At 40.5% G+C, this 19772-nt stretch overlaps 1 protein-coding gene across 3 annotated transcripts in view; it reads left to right on the top strand.

The window, feature by feature from the left end:
• The first annotated feature begins 205 nt into the window (after positions 1-205).
• ntm (neurotrimin) overlaps positions 206-19772 on the top strand; it is a 338066-nt gene continuing 318499 nt past the window's right edge. For 2 of the 3 annotated variants that reach the window (XM_084400202.1, XM_084400201.1), the window contains exon 1: positions 234-446. In XM_084400202.1, the coding sequence (XP_084256328.1) occupies positions 386-446 (61 nt within the window). In that variant the 5' untranslated portion in view covers positions 234-385. Of the gene's footprint in view, positions 447-19772 lie in introns of all 3 variants that reach the window. The other variant, XM_084400203.1, reaches the window with a different exon arrangement.

Here is a 19772-nt window from a genome sequence, read left to right as displayed (position 1 = left end):
GGTTAAAACCCGTGCTAAATAATAACTAAACAGGGTTATTAAAGTACTAAGCAATAAATTAAACGGCCTTATATGCAGCAAATACAGTATTTGGAAACTAACCCAAGCATTGCACTTCAAATGCACAATCTCTTGAGCAAATGAAAACAGCGGGTTCTTTTAATCCTGTGGAAGCCTAGCCAAACAGCTCCATAAGCAATACCTCACTGAAGGAGGGACTTCTCAGCGCCTGCGTAGGTGAGTGAGCGAGTGCCCACTTCACAGTTACTTAGAGTCTGGGACTACACTTCCACTTCCACTTATTCCTCCGGATTTTCAAATTGGTATTTGCAAGAAGGAAAACAATCCCGCAGACCTCACGCGCACTCGATCCGCTCCAGACGCCATGAAGAATCCCGTGTGCTGGGTCGTCCTGACTGGAATATCCATCGCTTTTATTCAACAAGGTAAGATTAATCTTTTCGGGAGATTTAAATATTATCCGGAAAGTGTTTTTTTGGCAGGAAAACCATTGGTTTTCATTTGGAGATTATTGTGTGGGTCTCGTGTTGGACGCGCTCGCAGATCAATAAAGACAAGTGCAACTCTGTGGCGTTTTCTGCGGCTTCAAACTGTTACGATGGGCATAATTCTGTTTCGCTTTTGATGTATTTTCAGCATTTTAGACGGAGGACTGATGGTTTGACTTTATATTCGCGTTTGAAAGTTTTCTGAAAAGCGCATTGGATGTGGTGTGTGAGGACGCTGTCTTTCCAAACGCGTGCACTTGTTTCACATCTGTGCGACTGCGCAACAGTGTAATGAGTGCGCTCAGAGAGCAGCTCCCATCGTAGTTTCTGATAAACTGGTTTAAGTTGGTTGCAGAGATATACTAAGTTGTGTTCAGCTGAGTTAAGAAGGGTTAATCTGTCGAGAGAATGACCTCGTGCTTAACATATGCCCTGTCAGGAGGACGCGCCAGTCTCTCTGGGTTGTTAGATATGTGCTTTGCTGTTCATGCATGATTTGATGAAGAAATGAAGCACTAATCATTTCATATACGCGGGATACTTCACTAAAAATGTAATAATCTGTCATTATTTACTCACCCTCATGTCTTTTCTAACCCAGTATACAGGAGAGAAAAGTAACGTCATGGTCGTCTTTTCCAGGCAAATGCAATGAATAGGGGTGAATGTCAAGAATATAAATAAAAAAGATACAAAATAATCAAAATAAATCCATATCTTGTATATTACAAGACTTCTGAAGTAATGTGACACCGACTTTGTGAGGAAGAAACCGCGAATATTCAGTTATTCACTGGAAATCATGATTTTCGTCCTGAGAGAATAAGCTATTGTGATTCGTCAACAAATGATTCGCTTGAATCGGATCTTTGTAAGTAATTGATTGCTCGTTCAACAATCTGATTCGTTCGATTTGTGAGTTCGACTTAATGGTCTGGTGGTCCCATGAAATGGATATCCATTAATCTAAAATGCATTTTACTATACTGAAATAATACGCAAATATTCAATTTCTAAATGCATTATTTTATCGCGAATACAAAAAAAATGTTTTGACTTTTTAACAATTTAACTGTTCTGGTGAAACGTCAGACTTCTCTCTGGTGACTTATGCTGGACTTCTCAGTCATTTAGTCAACTTAGTCACCACGAAATCAAAATGGACAGTTTCACGTAATAGATGCTGAATACAGTCAAAATGTGCCACCGTCTGTTTTTCGGCCCTAATCTGTTCGGCTCTAAATTTTCAGTAGAATTTTTTTTTTGGTGCATCCCTAGGGACAACCTGTCACTCACAGCAATAAGGATTGCTAATGTGACGTCATCATGACGTATTCCCAGTGGTGAACGCAAAGCATTTTGGGAATCCGCGGCACAAACATAAGGCGCCAAACTTCATTGCATGGAGGGAAGAACGCAGTGTTCAAGATGCCTGCATTTTGTAGGATTATATTCTGTTTTTCACGCTAATTTGTCATTATTTTCATGCCAGAACACTTGCCTGCTATGCCAGCCTGGCCAAACATACCCATAATTATTTGCGTTCTGAAGAGGTTGCCGCCCATTTGGTCACATGTCTTAGCGATCTCTATAGCAAACCCCAACGATCCAATCAATTCCTGAATCCTGATGGACAAAAAAATCAGGTCCTGCCCTACATTTTTTCTCATTTTTCTACATTTTCACTCAGATATATCAGAACTTCCTTTTCATGCTGACTTTAAAACAATAGGTTACTGAACCCCGGTTCTCTGGAACAGATGCCCTTCCCAAAGGTGGATCTTGAACACGAGATGATGAAAGAGAACCTGCTCTTACAGTCGACTGCAAGCTCCCATTCAGATCTGCCTTCATCTAATCAACAACCGAATGATAGATCTAAGTCCCTGCCATACATTGTTTTCTTTTTTCTCATCCGGATGTGCATCACAATACGGAAGAAAAGATGTTACTTCTATTGCATTACTTGACCATCTCACTGGGAGTTGATGATTTTCTGTGAATAAATTTGAGTTCCATTACACAAAGCTATGGTATGACTTCAGACTTGGAATATAGCCCACAAAATCAATTTATCACAAAAGTGGTGGATTCACGTTGAAGTTTTTTTTTTTTTTGGCTCACATCTTCAGTTACCATTCACTGAAATTGTATGAAAAAACTGACTAGCACAACCTTCATTTTGTCTCCTGTGTTCAACAGAAGAAAGAAAATCAATTGACATGAGGGTGAATAAATCATGATAGGATTCTCATTTGTAGGAGAACTATCCCTTTAATATTGATTAACATTTAAAAATGTAAGTCTCAGTGATATGGTAATGCCTAGTACATGTTGTTGTGTTCAAAGAAAAAAAAAAAAAATACAAGTGATGACTTTAAGGTTGAATGAGATTTGAAAATGTGGCAAGTACTCTATTCAGTCTGGTTCTTAAGTGCTCGTAACAGAATCCACTCAGCATCTGACCGTGACGTGTCCCTCTTCAAAAAAAATTATGTATCCTAAGCAAATATACATACTTGTCCTTGCAGCCCCTACTGTCTGCACAATCAGCTTCCACTAGTGTAGAATTAGACTTGTGTTTAATGGAGGTTGTCAGGGGTTAAGAGTGTATTTTGGGACGGAGGGAGAGAGAGAAGATGTCATTGGTTGCCAGGAAGCTGCAGACTCCCTTGCTGCGCTCAAGCCAACATCCCTCCAGGCCTGAACTGTCCACTGAACCCCCTGTCACTTTTCTTTCTCTCAGCCAAGGCAGGAATTATATGTCATTAAATTGAAATTTGGTGCCACAGCTGTGGTCCAGCTTCATACGGAGAGAATGGAGTACAGGACAGTGATTTAATGGAGAGAACTTCCCTTTGAAATAGACTTTAGGATCATTCTTTAAACTCATGAAGTTTAATCAGTGGTTGACAGCAGAGCATGAGGCATCTTTACAGTAAAAATAGAATCTACAATAGTTGTAATTCCCAGAAATGAACGTCTAGGGTGATGTTTTCATGATATATTTTAGATGATTTCACTGACTAGGCCTAATTAGGACAAGCAACAGTTTAGTCAGCCATTTGATTTGAAGAGATTACAATCCTTGCTCTTAATGTCAAAATGACCTGATCTTTTGTCTGATGATGCCTTTTATTAAGATATTAAATGCAGCTTCATCTTTCCAAAGTGACACAGTCCCGCTGAGTCTCAGCATGATGTGTTATTAGGCAAATTAGACCCATTAGGTGTTGATGATTGATGACAGAAAGTAAGGGGTGCTGATTTCAGCCTAAAATGTAAAATTATCTCTTTGCTAATCTGATCAAAAGGACAAGAGTGCTCACACATTTTCTCAAGTGAATTGTTATTGTGTGTCACTATTATATTGACGTATAGCCTTTACGACCACAATTACTTCTCAGTTTGTTGTTGTGCCTTTAATTCAAATTACTTTGCAGGGAATGAGTTTTAGTGTTAACTGAAATACGTTTCCCTTTATAAGAACACAAAACGACTAATTCCATAAAACTAATATAGAAATCCCCACATATGCAGGGAGTCCTGTGAAGCTGCAGTGATTCTGGTTGTGAAAAATAATAAAATATTACAAGATGTGTATAAATATGTGTGTGTGTATAGTGTTGAAGTGGACAGTGGTTTTGTGTCAAAAGTTTAAAAACCAATTTCACATACGTTTTGGCTTGTTTTTTTACGCGTCTATTTAAATTAATACCTAAAAACGATTTGTCAGTGGCTAATAAGTAGCTTTAGTTAAAAAACTCTTTACAGTCTCTGACCTTTCTATAAGCATCAAGCCTGCTTGTTTATTCCATAAATCAGGGATAGTACAAAATAGCCTTCATATAGTCTATGATGTAAACAGCAATGTCTTAGTGATCCTAGTGGTCCCAGCACTGTTCATTAAACATCTGCCACAATGACGTGAGAAGATTCTGTCAGAGACTGTGCTCATTCACAAAAGCCATTGAAGAGAAGTTCAGCACTGTGTCCAGTGAGTGATTCTGTGAAGTATGAATGACGTAGACGTTTAGATTAGGAGTTGGTGCAGTGAACATCCATAGATGGGGCTATTCATGGGTTGTCACGTCTGAAGAATGCAGCTTTCATAAGTTGGCAGCCCAATATCGCTGTTTCTATGTAACCAGCATGTCAAACAAAATGCAATTGGAAAACTTTTGACATGTCAAATATTCACTCAGGGACAATCAAGTTATTGTTCAAAGCCATGAGCACTTTAAATCTTAAGAATCCTAGAAGAAGCTGCATTTTCTGACTTATATTTATGTCTCATACACAGTGTCCAAAATGGTATGGTTCGGGTTTGAGTTCTGTGACATTAATGGCTGTTTCTTTTCATGCTTCTGGAGTCCCACTGTTCTGAAGCTAACAATAAGACGCGTTTTAGCCATTGCTGAGTTACTTTGGAAACTCTTTCAAAATGGCACACGGATGGAACATGCATGCTCTTTCTCTTGAAGCATTAATGAACCTGTCAAACTCGTCTCTTCTACACTCACCGAGGCAAACATCTCTGATCACACAGACTGCATCTCAGTCTTAATGGTGTGATTATAGCGACTTCACTGGCAGAGATCACAAATGGCTGGAAACATAAAATATGAGATGCCAGATTTTTACCATTTCTCGACGCAAAAATGACACTAAAGCTATCTATAGCACAATTTATTTTTTTTTAAGTATGCCTGTATATACATATTTAGTAATTGCAACGTTGTACACTAAATCCCTCCAAGTTTTGTTTAAAGTAGATATTTTTCAGCACAGTCTTGTTTGGATTTACAAAAAAAACTGACCTCTGCCCCCTTTTTTTCTCTTTGAGGGCCACTTATGTTAGCCAAGAAGAACTTTTGCTCCAAAAACAGTCAGAATTTTTCACACTCTCTCTGACCCTCAGTGTTAAACATGTTATTTTTTGTTGTTGTGCCTTTAAGACTTCTAAGTAAATGCCCTTTAACAACATTTAATGGTTGCGTATAGCTGGTGTTAATCCTTAAATAATGACCTCTTTACAAAGCTTGCATTGTGGGATTATGTGACAATGAAATTGAATAATCATGTTAACAATCGCAATGATTTTTGACGGCAATAAAAAATTAAGCAACATAATGAATATTGTGATGACTAATCACTATTTAATTCTAAAGAGCGTATCATTACACTAATTTCATACCTTGTCTTGTGAGTCATGAATGTGTGATTGCGTTAACGCAGGTATTTTAATAGCCTGATTTAAACCTAATTGGCAAAAACAGCATTTGATGCATTTCTGTGAATGATCCCAACCTGTGTTTAAATCTATTCAAAACTCTGATTCGGCAATTGGTTTGTCATTTCTCAAGAACGTTCACATTAATGTTCATTACATTGCAGTACATTTCCATACGTTAACTCATTTTTCTTAATCGTTTGAAATGAATGTAGAATTTCTTTGTGAAATGATGAATCCTACTGCTGGTGGTGTTGAAGATCAGTGTTGTGGTGTTCTTTATCTAACAGATGGTGGATAGAGTGATTGAACAGCACATGTTGAAACTCTAATCCCTGTGTTTTTGATTAGTTTGTGGCCTCTATGAGGAGTGAAGAGGTAGAGCAAGGCCTGGATATTTCAATTAGAGCTATCAGGGATTGTGCTGTTACCCTGCACAAACCCTGATTAAAAAAGCTCTGCTAATCTATCAGAGTGCTGCTACTCAGCTTTTAAGGAATAATGGGCGTTACTTGTCAATACAGAAGTCTTCCAACTGAAAATGGCATATGGATCAATCAGCCTTTTAGTTAAAGCCAAAATGACTTTGAGTAGTGTTATGAATCCAGCAAGCAGGTTTTTTTTTTATTACATTTAAAGCATTTTTTATCATTTTAATTCCTAAACATTCATCTAGAGGTTAGCTTTCAAAGGTTCTCGCAAGAACTCAGTCAGCATGTTGTCATAATCTAATGACATTCTTTGAGTAAAATCTAATATGTGTGAAGTGGAATAAAAAGAAGCAACAAGCATTTAAGGCTGAAATTACGGTTGACTCAGCATTCATTGAATAGCTTTCCGGCGCAACTTTTGCTTTGCTTGTTGAATTTCATGGAGGCTTATGGAAAGCTTGTTATAATTAATGTTAAATGCTTGAGTGGAAATCTTAATGGCCTTTTTGGGTCACTGTTGAAATGGAATTTTCTCATTAATCATAGGCTCTTTGTTATCTGTTTTTTTTTTTCCTTACAGTTACTTCACTTATGTTAACAAGTAGTCCTGTGCAAAAAAAAAATTCCTCACACCATCGCGGGTTGAAATAGAGATGCAGGGTCATTCCATGTCAATTCAATCAGAGGTCCCTGGCTATTTTTTTTATTTTTTTTAATTATTTTTTGTCTTGTGAAATAAATACATAAATGAAGAAGAAAACCAAAATATTGAATGCAATGAATGTATATTTACTGAATAATCCACTATTTTGTAGAGAGGGGTCAAAATTACCATTTTCATCTGAGATTTGGAGCCAAATTACAGGGGGGAGAAAATTACTTTAGAAAGACTCAGACAGGTATGTTCTATGCAATTGTGTTGATAGAAATAAAAAGAGGTACATTTCTAATTTCAACACTATTTGTTGTTCAGATATTTCTCTTTAAAAGAACAAAAATATTAACTGTATGCAAACTGACCCACATTTGTTTTTTGGCCACTGAAAATGTGATGCAGTCGGGAGATGGGAGAAAGTTGTAGTAAGTCAACTATCACTGCAGCCATCCACCAGTCGGGGCTTTATGGCAGAGTGGCCCGACGGAAGCCTCTCCTCAGTGCAAGACACATGAAAGCACACCTGAAGGACTCCAAGATGGTGATAAATAAGATCCTCTGGTCTGATGAGACCAAGATAGAACTTTTTGGCCTTAATTCTAAGCAGTATGTGTGGAGAAAACCAGGCACTGCTCATCACCTGTCCAATACAGTCTCAACAGTGAAGCATGGTGGTGGCAGCGTCATGCTGTGGGGGTGTTTTTCAGCTGCAGGGACAGGACGACTGGTTGCAATCGAGGGAAAGATGAATGTGGCCAAGTACAGGGATATCCTGGACGAAAACCTTCTCCAGAGTGCTCTGGACCTCAGACTAGGCCGAAGGTTCACCTTCCAACAAGACAATGACCCTAAGCACACAGCTAAAATAACGAAGGAGTGGCTTCACAACAACTCCGTGACTGTTCTTGAATGGCCCAGCCAGAGCCCTGACTTAAACCCAATTGAGCATCTCTGGAGAGACCTGAAAATGGCTGTCCACCAACGTTTACCATCCAACCTGACAGAACTGGAGAGGATCTGCAAGGAGGAATGGCAGAGGATACCCAAATCCAGGTGTGAAAAACTTGTTGCATCTTTCCCAAAAAGACTCATGGCTGTATTAGATCAAAAGGGTGCTTCTACTAAATACTGAGCAAAGGGTCTGAATACTTAGGACCATGTGATATTTCAGTTTTTCTTTTTTAATAAATGTGCAAAAATGTCAACTATTCTGTGTTTTTCTGTCAATATGGGGTGCTGTGTGTACAATAATGAGGGGAAAAAAATGAACTTAAATGATTTTAGCAAATGGCTGCAATATAACAAAGAGTGAAAAAATTAAGGGGGTCTGAATACTTTCCGTACCCACTGTACAGTTTATTCAGGTAAGAAATACAACAGAAATTAAAGGAATCAAATGTAAAATAACACTGAATAGTCTTCATTGTAAAAATTCAAACACACATTCATGCTTACAATTAGTTACAAAAGTTATTCAGTCAAGAGCAGAGAGTGATTTTCTAAATCTTGATTAACATGACAGACAGCAGCAGGAATATTAGACTCCTGTGCCGCTGGCAACAAAACGGACCGGCTTGGAATTGATTAGACGTGAGACTGACCGGCCGGTTACCAGTCCGGGCCGATCATGCGGAAAATTGGACGATTCTGATCCCTGGCCGGTCGATCGGTGCATCTCTAGATTTAAAGAAACATCCGTCCTTGAATACTACAACATTCTCACTCTTGAATAAAATAATGCATTGATCAAACTCAATCTAGTATACAAAGTCATGTACATCATAACATGAATTTACAACAAATCTTGGGAATCTAGTTTGCTGAATTCCCTGGCCGTTCCACTTGTGTTTCTGTATCATTTTCCATCAGCATTGGAAATGAGTAATTTCCACAGGCTGTCAAATCACAATAACCTCTTAAGCAAGCTATGTAAATATTCATTCCCTTGAGAAGTTTGGTTATAAGTGGACCCTGCGTGGCTCAACAACTTGCCAGAGGTTGGAGGAATTAATCTCGTTGAAATCGATGATGTCAGCTCTCGTCACACACATCAAACAAGATTTGTGACCCAAATCTTGTAAATATAAATATTTCACAGTTTCGTAGTTCATTTTTTGCCTCCTTAATAACATTAGATTAAGTTAGTACCGATAATAGCTCATCTCATTAAAATTTGACACTTAATCAAGCAATGTTTGCAATCGCTCATTTGCATGTCCCATCAGAATTAGAAGTAGTGGATGCATATTTATCAGGATGCTTTAATAAGGATGTAAGTGTTCAGGGCATAAAATATAGAGCTCAAGAGCTTTTTTTTTTTTTTTTTTTTTTTGATGAATATTGTTTTTTAATATCTTGATGTAAATGTAGTTTTCCCTCCAGGTTTTCTTGTCTGTTTCTTTTGTACTAACATCCAGGTATATCTCGTTGTTTTTGGAGTTTTTTATGACAACATCTAGATTATGGTCACCTTTGGACCACTTCAGATGACTTTGCCATGTCACTGAATAGCATGCATACTTCTCTTTAGATTCACTACAGTAGTCATTGTGCAGTTCAAGTCACTGACTACTTAATCTTCAGGTCAGCCACTAAATTATAAAATGAAATGCTAATACTGGAGAGTATAACCTTAGAAATTCAATATTCCCTCTGATATGAGCTAAGGTAGAGGTTTATGTAAGGAATGCTCAAGAGTGTGTCTGCTACAGCTGTAATATAATAATGCTTCTCTTAGGGACTCTCCTGGTGTCTAGATTTTATATATTTATATGCTGCCTGCTGTGAACGAGGAGATTAGAGCAAAGCAACATATAGAGAGACAACGATGAGAAGAGAATATGAGTTATTTTGAGAAATCCTTTTTTTTTTGTCCTCTACAGCCATAATGGTTTGTGAACAAATATGTCTATGAAAACAAAAGTCTGAGCATATTTACTTAGATTTTATTGTATTATTATTTTTAATGTCCGCATTTGATATTAAAGTGAAAGATTCAACCAAGCATATGTTTCTTTTTTCCTTTTAAAATTTGACCTGATTATTTTAATTAAAGTGTCATAGCTCAAACAGAAGTGAAACAGACTTCTCCAATCATTTAAACCGCTTAAACCCTGCCCTTTATAACTATTGACCGCAGCTCGCATTCAGATCTGCCTCTATCCAATCAACAACATAGACTCAAGTTCATTGAACCACTTCAGTTACATCACGACTCTAACACCACTTAGTGTAACTGGTTATTTAATCTATTTTCCGGCTTTCAAACTGTGAAAAGGTTATTGTTTTTAATGTACATTTAATTTCCAGTTTTCTCATCTTTTTGCTCTGCAACTGGACACATATTAGTCTGTTTTTTTTTTATATACTTGTTAGTTAGTAACCTCAGAGACTGTTTCTCTCTACTGGCCACCTGAACCACAGATCTCAACCAGGTACATCACAGCCGTCAGCAAAACATTAGTTTGCTGTTTGGTTTTTTTCCTCTCTAATGTTCAAAGGATACCTGGTGCTGTTCTTTGATGGGTAAAAAATAACCCCGCTGTATCCTTGAAGGCAGCTTTTCAACGGTGCTGGAATGCAGCTCATTAGCTGTAGTGAGAGAGACTTTCAAACTATGATTGCTGTTGATTACTGTGGTGGGCTGTGTGGAGTGATATTAAGATGTGAGAGAGCATCTAAAAAATCATTTCAGGTGGAATGTATTCATAAGAGCCTTCAGATATTCAGCCAGTCCATAATATCTTACTGACTGCTCATCAAAATCAGTATTGTTGTAGGGGACAGTGTCTTGTTATAGCTCACGGAGAGCCATATACATCAGGATTTAGTTAAGTGCCTTATTTCAGTTGCCTTCTCTCTCTGCAGTGTTTATTCTTGTACCGTTATTGCAAATAGGCTTAAGGAACTGCAAGCTCAGCCTGTTCTTCTATTAGAAATCATGAAGATATTTCTCAGGAGAGGTTTAGAGGGACAAAAGTCTAGCACCCGTTGTGACATCAGAAATCCCACACTATACAGTGGGATGCCATTTAGTTTAAAATCTAAATTAGGAAATCCAAGCAGCAATACTAGAATGATTCACTCCATGGCCTGTTTGCATACTCTCTATTGAGCTTTAAAGTAGAGATACACTGAAATTATGGCCGCTGAAAATTATCTGCTGAAAATGTTTTTTGGCCAAAAGAGAAAAAAAAGGGCAAAAAACATGAGCTGAAAACATATGCTGAACCGGCCCTGAGTGTTCAGCACTCTGGTTTCACTCTCGCTTTAGCTGTTATCACTGAACACTGTGACACTCCGCTCAATATTCCGCTCTATGCTAGGGGTTAAACAGATTCGTGATCTGTATGGACCAGGCCCCACGGTTCAGCACGCATGTGTTTTGCGGATTAATTGCTAAGTTTCACCATCAGTTTGGTACTCACGTACCATCTCCATGCGCTTGAACGGACACAAATAAAATATTGTCAAAATACCAGTCTCGGCAAGTATTCTAGTAAAAGACAGCCGGTTATGTCTCAAGTGAACGTAAATAGTTGAGAAAGAAATCGTATATGTATATATATATATTCATATATATGTATGTACAAGCCAACATCCATTCTTCTACTGTCTCACACATACATTCTCCTTTCACATACATACATTTCTACTGTCACACACATACATACTGTATGTGTATATATGTGTGTGTATGTGTGTATGTATATATATATATATGTATATATATGTGTATATATATATATATATATATATATATATATATGTATGTATGTGTGTGTGTGTGTGTGTATATGTATGTATGTATGTATGTATGTATGTATGTATATATGTGTGTATGTATGTATGTGTGTGTGTGTGTGTGTGTGTGTGTATAACATTTCTCATCTTTTTGCTTTGCTCCTGGATAGTGTGAGTAGCTTCATAATGTGTTTATTTGTATGCTACTATGAGATATTTACTTTTGTATGCATGAGCTGTTTACTTTGGTTTAATCTCATTTCAAATTGTATTTTATCAGTTTTTTGTGCCTATGTACTTTGTTCCAGTAGGACTGTGAACTATTTTAAAGTTAAAATACCAATTATGGATCAGCCCTCTACAGTAAACTGACCTCATTGTTTATGTTTGACTGTAGCTCTCAGACTGATGCATAAATATTACGGTGATGGCAATCTATAAAGATTGATTTCAGTGGTGTGGGTCTTGGGGAAGGCAAAGTTACACATTCAAGGGACCATTTGGGAAGCCCACATTTAAATGCATGACTTCTCAGACTATTTTTATGAGAAATGAAATAGATTTCTCTCCAAACTTTTATTGGGTCATATTGAGGCTCTGCTTAAACGACTCGTGCAAATAAATGGAAAGCAACAAAGATTTCTCTCTCTCGCACACGGTATTACGGAACGCGGTGTAAAACAATTTGTGAAGTCATTCTAAGGTGACATATTTTGATTGATTTTTGTCTGTCCTTGGATAGAGATGTGCGATTAGCACCAGGAATAACAAGTGATTTTAATCAGGAAATGCAATGTTGTTAGGTTTACGTAGAGATTAAAAGAGGAGGCTAGGACAGAAATAAGAGCAGCCTTTCCATGAGCACAGTGACATCCAGGTGTAAGTGGTAAGTCTCCTCTGTGAGCGTAACTCTTCAGAAAAGACAAGTCAAGGAAAAACAGCACCCACGTATAACCAAGCCATGTTTTCCGACACTTTAACTCAGTCACATAGCAGTGAGGGAGTGTCGGCTAGACACACTTCATTTAAAAACATCCTGCGCTTTCCTTGCTCATCTCGCAATTCTCTATTTTCATCCTTTTTCAAAGAGTTTCTATAGATTCATGAAATGTCATGATAAATAACAAGCTCCTATGTGAGCTACAAACTTGTTTGCTGTTTGTCCAAAGGATGGAAGGACTTCACATGATGAAAAACTTGTCGCAGTGTAACTTTGCTGCAGGATGCTGGTTTCTGTGGGAGAGTTGGGGAACAAAATAAGTTCCCCTGGGGTGATTTGTACTCCTCCAAATGGGAAGTACATCAGTGAGAATTTTCCACAGAATCAAAAAAAAAGAACTGAGAAAAGGTTTTGAAATTCAACCAAAAGTTTCTTTTTGAATGGTCTGATTTAGTATTTCTCAGAATAACTATCATTTTCTTAGAATAACCAGTTAAAAGTCTCTGGCTGTTGATGCTAGCAGGAAGAGATGGCATCATTGCTATTTTTGCTGGTGTTAAAGGGATAGTTCACCCAAAAATGCAAATTCTGTCAGTAATTACTCACCCTCATGTTGTTCCAACCCCGTAAAACTTTTGTTCATCTTCGAAACACAAATTAAGATATTTTTGATGAAATCTGAGAGCTGGCTCACTCCTTCATACTAGGTAATCGATATCTGCCATCCCAGAAAATTTAGTAAAGACATCATTAAAATAGTCCAAGTGACTACAGTGGCTCCACCATAAGTTTATCAAGCGACGAGAATACTTTTTGTGCGCAAAAAAACAACAAAAATAACGACTTTATTCAACCATCTCTTTTCTTCCATGTCATTGTCCTAAGTTGTTGATGTAGGGTGAGGCTGAGTAATTACTGACAGAATTTTCATTTTTGGGTGAACTAACCCTTTAATTCACCCAAAATTGTAATTTTGTCCTCATTACTCACGCTTATATTGTTCAAACCTGTGTGAATTACTTTCTTCTGTGGAACACAATTTATTGGTCACTTTTTTCCCCATACATTTACAATTGCAGATTTTTCATTCATTAGTGAATGGTTTCTTTTATCTAACCATCTAATTTATCATGTTTCTTTGATGTACACTAGTTGGCTAGGAGAGATTTGAAAAGGGTAATCAAAATGCCGTGTTTATGAAATGGTTATTTTCTAAAGCATCTGCAGTCAGTGTAAACAAAAGCTCCTCAGGGTAAGACAATGCAGTAGTGAAGACACCAATTTGTTTCTCAGCATTAGGAGGAACTCTTGAAAGTCACGAAATGATAAAATATTTTCACAGCTGATCTGGCTAATACTAATAAATCCGAGTTGTTCCCTCAAATTGTCATCACAGGTTTGTGACACAGTCATAGGAGGACATGGTATACCTTGCCATAGGCATGGAAAAACAGGCATGCTGTCAATAATCAATTAGCCTGCCGGCACCTCCGCATGAACATCTGAAGGAGTCGGCTCGAAGTGTTCACCTTCTCTCTCATTCACGAGTCGGTAATTTCAGCCTTCCTGTTTTCTTTTATTAGATAAAGACCATAGGCCACTGTGATCTCTGTGTCTAATCTAACAGAGAAGTTGATGGAGAATTCTGACAGTCTGGGTTTAGCTGTGTTTTTAAAGGGGTCATATAATGGTACATGCACTTTTACAAGTTGATTGCACTGAAATGTCTGTTGGCAGTGCCTGTACACAACCATCCTATCATGATAAAAATCCATCCAGTGGTTTTGTTTTAATCTCCTTATATGTTTGACCATCTCTGAAATCAAGCCGTTCGATATTGTGACGTCATAAGATCGTACGCCCCTCCCGCTATTGTGATTGACAGCCGTGTTTCAACCATGGTTTCAACACAAGACCCGCCCTGAGCAAGCTGTGACAGCCGTCGTCATAGTAGTCCGCCATTGTTGATATGCTGGAGTAGAATGGCGTCTAAGCGATTGTGGTGTTCTGTTCTTAGATGTAATAAGGAACACAGCAGTCATTTGGATGTTCCTAAATCCGAGCCGTTGAAGAAGCAGTGGCTGAGTTTTGTTTTTGAAGCGATATGCCCAAAGGATTGACGCGGGGATTCCCTCACGGGGATTCCCCACGATCGTCTGTGCTTTCATGTTTGCCGAATCATTTCACACCAGACAGCTTCACAAACGAGAAAAAACGGATCGGTACCAACGTGTTCCTGCTGAACCTCCAGAAGATGTGAGTGTAATGTTTTATTAACCTTTATATTAGTATTTATATTAATCTTTGCGAAATTTGCAAACCTTGCTGCAGGCTTCACGATGAATGCGTCTAAGGTTTACACTCAGGGTACATTACGGCATGTTTTCTATGTACGACGTTCTCAATATAATTCATAATCCCACGTTTATAACGAATAACACGTGGTTATTGTGTTAGATACGGTCAGAGAATGTCTAATACGGTGTACCCACAGAACAGAGGGGCGGGGTGAGCAAAGCTCATTATCATTTAAAGACACATGCACTGAAACGGCGTGCTGAAAACAGAGCTGTTTTTGACCAGGTAAAATGAGTGTTTTCTTACAATACTAATGAGAATTTTTAATTAAAGTATATTACAAACTTTTAATTTAGACCCTAAAGAATCATATTAGCTTGTACAAAAATGGCATTATATGACCCCTTTAAGTTTATAGTAGTTGACAATTACTGCAAGATAATTGAAGATGAAATAATAAAGTAAAATGAAGTGTAAATTAATACTATGGGGCCTAAAATAAATATTCTGTTAAATACAAGCACTATTGATGGCATCCATGACAGAACGCTTGGTCCATATTCTGCCATTGTAAGTGCATTTGTCAACTTTTTTTTTTTACAAACTGAGGCTTTTTACAAGTTTTCTGTTGACACTGTATAATTGACTGTCACAGCTGCTTCTTAAAGGTGAAGTGTGCAACTTCTGCATTACTAGTAGTGATGAAGAGTTGACTCCAAAAGAGTCGATTCCTCAATTCTGAATAGCTCTTTTAGAATAGAACTCTCTGTGTTGACTGTTGCTGTGTCTGAAATCACTCACTTGTTTACTGATTCTCTAATCCCTATATAGTGCTATAACATGGCAGTTGAGTGCACTATATAGCAAGGAGTGAACGCAATGAAGCGAGGAATTCAGACAATGATGCATTGAACCGCGTCAGAGAGCTGTCACAGAAACTTGATCACATACATTTATCCTACATGTAGCTTACTTTAGAAATGGATAAGTAATCACTTTAGTTCACTTTAATTATACAGTACATACCTCTGTGCCAGCTTTAGTTGAATTGATGGTATATTAATGCAATACATATAGATTTGGTTTTCCATGGTTAACCTAGCGTTCATAATCATTAAACTAACCATAAATAATAAAACACTCATCAAGAATAAACACAACAATAAGTGTACAATATTGTACGTATTTTTAAATGTATTGTCTTTAGTAGCCTATTTTTAACTCTCCTGTCCAAGCACCTTTTAAGACAATGATCATGTGTGTTTAGCGTCATTACCTGAACATTATAATAAGATTAATTAATTAAATAAAACCTTATTTCTGCCATAATATTCCGCCATGGCTGTTTTTCGTGACTTTTCCCTATGTAAAATGAGGTATCGGCAACAGCTAGGTAGCAACCAGACTGTAAATACTCTTCAAGTGGGTGAATTTGGACAGTCACGCTAAAATTGTGTTGTTTTAATAAGTGGGTTTTTAAGGCTTCGTGTCGGGGGAAAAATAAATTAAGGGTGTGTAACGACTGCCATCTTGTCTTATTTCTGACCCTGTTTTGATGTAAAGTAAATGGAGTCTACTGTGGGAGACGGAGTCGACTCCAAAAAACCTTGACCTGAACACCCCTAATTAGATTCACCAAACAGAGATTGTATACTTGTTCCTGAACACTGCTCACTTGCCATTGGTCGATAAACAGATAGCCCGCCTCAACCTCATGCCATTGGTTCAGCCAATGTTGCTGTTGTTGGGCATGTTTGAATTATCAAACAAACAGCAATGTTTTGAGTACCCTTACGAAAAAAAGTATACTTCAAGTTCATTTTATGAAGTATACTTGAGTAATGTTCAAATATATTTTTGTGTATACTTTATGTAGTAAGTATACTAATGTCAATATGTACTAGTAGTAAACTTGTAAGTGTACTATTTTTATACCGCTTGGGACTAAATTGGCCCACTTGAAGTATATAAAAGTATATGTTTAAGTGTACTATAAGTGTAACAGTAGTAAACGTCTCGGTTACGTATGGTAACCCTCGTTCCCTGAGTCCAGGGAACGGAGACGCCTCGTCGGGGGAGTTCCCCTGACGAATTGGGATCACGCTAGGGAGACCAATTGCCTTCGAGTGAATTAAAACGAGCCAATGAACATTGGCATGCAAGGTTTGCATTCCGCGGCCCGCCTACCAGTGCGGGTATAAGGCGGAATCAAGCGCATACACAAACGCTTTTCGCTGAGGAGCCGAACGGTGTCCAGTCCTCCGCTAAGGTATAGCAGCATGGCGACGGGACGAGGCGTCTCCGTTCCCTGGACTCAGGGAACGAGGGTTACCATACGTAACCGAGACATTCCCTTTCGTCAGCAGGGAACTCCGACGCCTCGTCGGGGGAGTTCCCCTGACGAATTGGGATCCCTACCAAAACGCCATGGTGCTGGCCCCTTCCAGCGCCCAGCTAAGCTACAGCCCTGCAGCAGTTTCCAGAAATTTTGCGGGAGCTAGCTAGGGAATCACACTGCTGTTCCGCAAGACCCAATCAGTGGATATTGGATAACACTGGGAAAGCGTGTCCGACCCCAAGGATATAATGGGGGGGGGGGAACGCTGCGGAAGCTGAGGCAGCCTAGAGGAAGGCCCTCAATACACATATGTACTAACCACGTAGGGTAGTGAAACATATGGCAGTCCTTGAAGGTAGTCCCAGTCCGGAGGAGTGAGGAGCATACTCAACAAGGACGACAGAATGAGTCTGTCAAGGGGAAGACACGGCTGAACTGCACGTGGCAATCATGGGTCGCCGCAGGGACCACTGGAAAAACACCCAGTCTACTAGCAACTCCTTACTGAAGGTAGCAGACCTGGTGCCGGGCGGTCCGCAACGCCTGGCACCGGAGGGGGTGATGGAGGAACTCACGAGGTTAGCCGTTTGTTGGGTAACCAACGGAGCAAAAAGACGCACGTATCCGCTCACGGAATGGCGTCGCAAGCCGACACACCTATTCCCTCTAATTACTGGCCGTAGCAAGTACTCGGGAGGAAACAGGTTCCACACGTAGGCTATAAAACCTAGCGAACGTGTTCGGTGTCGCCCAGCCCGCAGCTCTACAAATGTCTGTTAGCGAGGCGCCTTGTGCCAGAGCCCAAGAAGCGGCAACACTCCTAGTGGAGTGAGCCCGCAACCTGGGTGGGCAGGGCTCACCCTGGGACTCATAAGCCCTGGTGATAGCATCCACTAGCCAGTGGGCTAACCTCTGCTTGGAGACAGCCTTCCCCTTCTGCTGGTCTCCATAACAAACAAAGAGCTGATCTGAGGTCCTAAAGCTTTGCGTTCTGTCTATATAACCCGGAGGGCCCGGACGGGACAGAGAAAAGCTAGGGCTGGGTCTGCCTCCTCCTGGGGCAGCGCTTGCAGGTTCACTACCTGGTCCGCGAAGGGAGTGGTAGGAACCTTGGGCACATATCCGAGCCGGGGTCTCAACACAACGTGAAAAAGGCCGGGCCCGAACTCTAGGCACGATTCGTCGACCGAAAAAGCCTGCAGACCCCCCACCCTCTTGAAAGAAGCCAATGCTAACAGGAGTGCTGTCTTAATGGACAGGATATTAAGCTCGACTGTCAGCAAAGGCTCAAAAGGAGGACTTTGGAGCGCTTTGAGCACTAAAGTTAAGTCCCAAGAGGGTACAGGGTGCAAGTAGCGAGGTGGATTTAGCCTCCTAGCACCCTTGAGGAATCTGATGACCAGGTCGTGCTTCCCCACGGACTTACCTTCAACTACATCGTGATGCGCGGCTATTGCGGCAACATACACTTTGAGGGTGGAGGAAGACAGCCTTCGCTCCAACCCCTGTTGTAGGAAGGAGAGCACTACACCGATCGGGCAAGTTCGTGGGTTCTCCCCGTGGGAAGAACACCAGCCGACGAACAGGTTCCACTTCAGAGCATAGAGGCGCCTCGTAGAGGGGGCTCTAGCTGAAGAGATGGTATCTACCACTGCCTGTGGTAGGCCATCTGGAACCTCCGCGTCCCGTCCAGGGACCAGACATGGAGTTTCCAGAGGTCTGGACGCGGGTGCCATAGGGTGCCCCGTCTCTGAGAAAGAAGGTCGTTCCTCAGAGGAATCGGCCAAGGAGGGGCTGTCGCGAGGAGCATGAGTTCTGGGAACCAAGTCCGGGTTGGCCAATACGGGGCCACCAAAAGGACTTGCTCCTCGTCCTCCCTGACCTTGCACAGATTTGTGCAAGAAGGCTCACTGGGGGAAACGCATATTTGCGTAGGTCCCGGGGCCAGCTGTGTGCCAGGGCATCCGTGCCGAGAGTCCCTTCGGTCAGGGAGTAATACCACTGGCAATGGGTCATGTCCGGAGAGGCAAACAGGTCTACCTGTGCGGCTCCGAAGATTCGCCAGATCAGCTGGACCACCTGGGGATGAAGTCGCCATTCTCCCGGAAGGGGGGACCGACGTGAAAGTTCGTCGGCCACACGATTGAGCTCCCCGGGGACATGAACGGCACGAAGCGACCTCAGATGCTTCTGACTCCATAGGAGGAGGTGGGAGGCGAGTCGCGACATACGACGGGAGCGTAGACCACCTTGTCTGTTGATGTACGCAATGGTCGCAGTGCTGTCCGTACGGACCAGTACGTGTTTGTGTCTGAGAAACCCCTTGAGGCGACACAAAGCTAGGTGTACTGCTTGCAACTCTAGGCAGTTGATGTGCCAATGCAGCTGGGGCCCCGTCCACAGACCCGAGACTGCATGCCCTCTGTACGTGGCCCCCCAGCCCTTGGCAGAAGCATCTGTGAAAACCACAGCATGCCTGGAAACCTGGACTAGGGGCACTCCGGCCCGTAGAAACCCAGGATCCAACCAAGGGGAGAAGGTTTGGCGACAGCTCGGGGTGACTTTGACCCGGAACTTGCCGCTCTGCCACGCCCACCTCGAGACTCGATCGCGAAGCCAGTGCTG

Source organism: Rutilus rutilus (assembly GCF_951802725.1).
Source record: "Rutilus rutilus genome assembly, chromosome: 25".
Taxonomy (NCBI): domain Eukaryota; kingdom Metazoa; phylum Chordata; class Actinopteri; order Cypriniformes; family Leuciscidae; genus Rutilus; species Rutilus rutilus.
The sequence above is the reverse complement of the archived record's forward strand: the minus strand, read 5'-3'. Positions and strand labels throughout refer to the sequence as shown.